General features: G+C 41.3%; 1 protein-coding gene across 3 annotated transcripts in view; it reads left to right on the top strand.

The window, feature by feature from the left end:
• Positions 1-3,692, top strand: part of LPAR1 (lysophosphatidic acid receptor 1) — a 71,946-nt gene extending 68,254 nt beyond the window's left edge. The window contains exons 4-5 of one of the 3 annotated variants that reach the window (XR_004746156.1): positions 506-871; positions 925-3,692. Coding sequence is in view for 2 of the 3 variants with exons in the window: in XM_035309890.1 (XP_035165781.1) it covers positions 506-807 (302 nt within the window). In the remaining variant the exon portion in view is untranslated. Of the gene's footprint in view, positions 1-505 lie in introns of all 3 variants that reach the window. The other 2 variants (XM_035309890.1, XM_035309888.1) reach the window with 2 other exon arrangements.
• The last annotated feature ends 1,335 nt before the right edge of the window (positions 3,693-5,027 follow it).

Raw genomic sequence — 5,027 nt, 5'->3', positions numbered from 1 at the left:
TTTTTTTTTTTTTTTTTTTTTTTTTTTTTTTTTTTTTTTCTTGAGAATTGCTGCCTGCACCACTTTTTCTCTATTACTGATGCTTCAGTCACAGCTCTCACAGAAAGGTTTCCTTTGTTGTTACTGGTTCAAGAAGTAAATTACAGCATTGTTTCTCCTGATCAAGGGATTGATTAGTCAGAGGTCTCTAACTGAAGGGGAAAATGTTCCTCATCATCAACTTTAAATGCAGGCATATGTGCCAAGTGGAGAACATTTAAAACCATGAGTGTGGGGGGGGGAGCGCCTTGCTCTTTTGATGTGCTGCCCATAGCTGTTCACGGGTCTCTGAAAGGCAGCCGTCTCATCAGGTCAATGAAGAAATAGTGTGGGAAAGATACCCTTGAATAAGAAAACTAAACACCACCACTTCCAGCTGGATGGTTCTTGTGGTGTTGTGACCAGTGCCAGCACGTTGGTATATCTATGGGTTTTGTTGTGTGTCATCTCCTCTTTTCCTCACCAGGTGCTTTCATAATCTGCTGGACCCCAGGATTAGTCTTGCTGCTCCTTGACGTCTGCTGCCCACAGTGCAACGTCCTGGCCTATGAGAAGTTCTTCCTGCTCCTGGCTGAGTTCAACTCCGCCATGAACCCCATCATCTACTCCTACCGGGACAAGGAGATGAGCGCAACCTTCAAGCAGATTCTCTGCTGCCAGCGCAGCGACAACACCAACGGCCCCACCGAAGGCTCGGACCGCTCAGCGTCCTCGCTCAACCACACCATCCTGGCCGGTGTCCACAGCAATGACCACTCGGTGGTGTAAAGCCCCCCACCAGCCAGCTGCATGGCTGATGAAGCTGCTCCGGGGAGGTAACCCACTCGTAAAGGTTTTTTTGTTTTTTTCTCAAACACTAATGGACTACGAGTGCTTCTCTTCCAGGCAGCCCAGCACAGCAGCTGGTGCCGGGACCGGCCGTGCTGCCAGGCCTTTGCCTTCTGTTCACAGAAGGTGGGAAGAAGAAGCCTTGCAGCCACACTCACCCCTGGGAAGCCTCGCTGAGACTTCATCGGCCCTCGCGGCGTCTTGGTGCCAGTCTGAACCAACTCTGATTAATTAAGCTTATACCTGCTTCACTGCATTTACATGTAGCCACTTAGTCTTTTTAAAAAGGGAGTAAAGGGGATAAAAGTATGCCTTTCATTTAATAGACATGTAATATTTATCACCATCAGCATGCTTTTGATGAACATTTTCTCTGCAGGGAGTAAAACTGTGCTCTAGTCTTCATATCCTTAGCCACACTGCCGTAACTACAGTAAAAACAAAAGTATTTTTTCTAATACAGGCAACAGGAAGATGATGGAAACTGACTCTTCTTACCGTCGTTACTGGTGTTAGAGAGCATGCATGTTCTGTGTGTATGCAGATTGTTTTGATTATGGGAAGAAAAAAAAAAAAAAAACTCGTTGTAAAGTCTGCAGGAAAGTAGAAAAGCATAGACTGTATTCCAGTGTTTGTTTAGATTATGAAATAAACAATACTCTAGTCACAAGGTATTTAATGTTCTTCTTTGAAGTGTGGTATGAAATGTGTAACGTGTGAGGGGTCCCAAGTTTTTCAGGGTCAAGTTCTTAAAGTAGGACACATCTTCAGGGCTCTTAAAGGGCTACAGTCATGTTGGTAAGTTTAAAAAAAATAAAAATAAAATTTTGCTGTTAGAATGCTTTTCTTGTTCATGATGGAAAGAAGTGGGATTTTTAACATGAAAAAAATATATACTCCTTAAAAATCTTTCCTTCTAATTAGAAACACAGCAACTTCTGTGTTTTGCACTGAGAAATGTTTGTAGGGTATCTCCTAAATTATTTACCCTGCATTTCAAAAGCAGTGGACTGCTAAGAATGAAGGTACAATTTTATTTTGCAAAGTCAAGACCAAATATGTAGTAGTCTATTGCAAATGACTGAACCATTCTGTATATAATAGTCACATATGCACATCATTATGAAAAGCTAAGCTGACAGATGGATATTTTCATATGTAGCTGTTTCAAAGAGAAATACCATTAATGTGAATTTCAATTCCCAAGAATCAGTGATGTTAATCAAAATTTCTTGATGGGAACAAACATGAGCAAAGATGGGATCTTGCAGACAAAGAACTTGGGACCTTCCTCTGGGAAACTGTGTGTTCTCCTAACAATGTAAAATATATCAATGGTAAACTTCTAAGACCGTTTTCCTTATAGTAATGTCTCTATAGCAAAAAAAAAAAAAAAAAAAAAAAAAAAGTGTGAGGTTAATGTAATGTATTGGAATGTAACATAAGAGATTATATTCTCCCGTGTGGGCAGGGAAGAAATGGAAATGAGAGGGTCAGCTCAAGTCAAAGCAGAGTTTTTAGCATCTCTGTTTAAAATCATGGGAAAAAGTTGCTCAGAAAAGGCAGTTCCTTGCTGAGAGAGGGAAAAACAGCAAGTGAGCAAAACCTGTCCCCACTAAACACAGTGAGAGTTTTGCCACTGCCTTCAGTAAAACTGAAATTCACTTGTACTGTTAAGCCAAATTTGTACAGACACTGTGGAAGGAGGAGTGGGAAGAGGGGATAAATGAAGCATTACCTGCCGTCCGATCAAGGTATCAAATGTTGCACTTCCTTTGGACAAAGCAGAGGTCTTTATCTGATTGTGTTTAAAAGCAAGTGAATCTAAAGGTGGATTTGTGTTTTATTCACATGACTGTAGTGAGAAAGAGAAAAGGCTGTATGAACTTTTTCAAGTAAAAGCATCTGCTTGCAAAGCCACTCATAATGTTTCTTGGTGCCTGCACAATGGCTGAGCTAGTGCAGGTAAGCAGAAGAAAGGAGAGAGTAAGAGTGCCTCCAAAGAGAGAGGACATCTCACAAATACTTTTTTATTATTTTTTCTTATGTAAAAAGTGCTCCGAGTCACTTTCTTCCCTGAACCCAGGGAGAGCACTTTTTCCTGTCTCCCACTTCCTCACAAAAGAGGAGCATCATATACACTTTATTTTGGGGGTAGTCTTCCTTTTCCTAGTGTCCTTTTAACTGCTGTTTGCATGTTCTTCACAGAGTCTATCCTGGATAAGTTGGGAGGGTGATGTTAAGAAATAGCAGTGTTTCATTCACCCCAGTTTTCTGAGCTGGAAGTGCACGGAGGTTTCGGAGAAGCAGTGGGTGAATAATTTAATGGGGAGAGTGATCATTCATGACATGCTGATGGGTTCAGGAACCCCGATGTGAAGACGGATGCCCAAGGAGGCTCTTGTGTTCTCATTATCATTGCAACAGTTGGCAGGTGCTGCCCAGGTACATTGATCAGACGTTCTCCAAGGAGGCACTCGACAATTCAAGAAGCTGGACCTTTCGAACTCCTAATAGCAGTTAAATTTCAACTATGGGGTAGATTAATCCGGGAGCACTTCTGGCAGCAGGGGGCTTTTTCTTCTAGAAGGTGAAGTGCAATGCTTTAGATCAAAGGCAACAGGATGCAAAAGTTGCTTCTAAGATTCCACTAGAGGAACTAACTGAGCATGTGGCTGCTGTTTAAAGACTTAATTAGTGCTTTGATTTATTGACGTGATCTCCCTATATCCTTGAGAAATCTGATCTGTGGACTGAGTGTTTCTTTGCAAGCTAATGAAATTAAAGCTGCTGTGAGCAAAGAGAATAAAATCAAGAGCTTGGAACAGAAGAATACTTTTGCTCTCTTCTTTAGAGTGGCTCCCATGCCACTTGGTTTTGTCTCAGATTTTTTTATCTTTTACTTCTCCATTCAGAATTTTCCACATTCATTATGCAGATGTAGAACTCATTTCTGCTATGTGAAAACATGGTGTGAAGTACTTAGGGGAAAAAATTGCTCCACTTTTTTTTCTTATCTCAAATCCTACAAAAGGTTTTAGAAGACTTCTTAAAATACCAGCGACCCTCCCACAGTCATTAAAATTCTTCTGTTGCTGGCTGCCTCTGGTCCAAGTAAATCCGCTTGAAGTTCAAATTTAATGGTGTTTGTTTCAGCAATTGTAGCAGTGGGAGCTGCGTATTTGTAGCAAAATGGCTGATGAAGTCACCTGCAGATCAAATAAAATGTATTTTTCCTACTTCATTTATTTAGGGGCAGCACAAGTATGGAAAGTAATAGAAAAGATTGCCCTTGAATGAGGGATTATTAACTAAAATTATAATCACATTTGACATTAGAGGCTGGGTGATGCACTGGTCCACAGAGTTGTTTACATGAAAAGTTGAAAACATATTATTTGTTTAACACAGTGCATTTCTTGTTCTTTGGGATCTCTCTATGGCTTCAGGCTGGCTGCTGACTGGGATGCTGAAGGCTGGGCACATAAATGACACAAGGAGAAATGGCAGGCCAGTAAAGAGCTTTTTCAGTGTTTCCTAAAACCAAGCATTCCTGTCCATAATGCACCAGAAGCAGGGTTTTTTAAATAGTTGACCCAAGACCAACCACTGTGAGTTTTGTTTGGTTTGGTTTGGTTGGCTGGTAGTGTTTTTTGTTTTTGTTTTTGTTGCTGTTGTTTTACTTTGTTTTGTTTTGTTTTTACTTTGTCTTTCCCAACAACTCAACACTATGGCATTGCTTTAAAAAGCTGGCAGCATAGGCTTGCCTTAGGTCACTTGGTGAAAAAGAAAGGCCAAGCATCCTATATATGTTTGTGGTGCAAGCTACACCTGAGTATTTTGGGTGTCAAGGAGGGAAGAAATATTTTTGTGACTTACTTCTGTTTTCCTCTCAAAGTGCCTTGCCAATATCAGCAGAAATTGCTCCCTGTATAGCATTGAGATTAAACTTCTCGGTTCACTCCAAGGAGTACGTCTTTTGGGCTGTACCTTTGTGGGTCAGGCCAGCCCAGCCCCCAGGTGCAGCATGTCTTGGGAAGCTCAAGCCAGCAGGTTTTACAGCTTCTTCTGACCATCCCATTGCCCCAGTAGTATTCTATCAGGTATCAGGCTTAATTAGTATAAAGCCAGCTGGATTTTCTCTCTGTGATGCTGCCACC

This window comes from Oxyura jamaicensis, chromosome Z (genome assembly GCF_011077185.1).
Source record: "Oxyura jamaicensis isolate SHBP4307 breed ruddy duck chromosome Z, BPBGC_Ojam_1.0, whole genome shotgun sequence".
Lineage (NCBI taxonomy): Eukaryota > Metazoa > Chordata > Aves > Anseriformes > Anatidae > Oxyura > Oxyura jamaicensis.
This window is presented reverse-complemented; position numbering and strand designations above follow the sequence as displayed.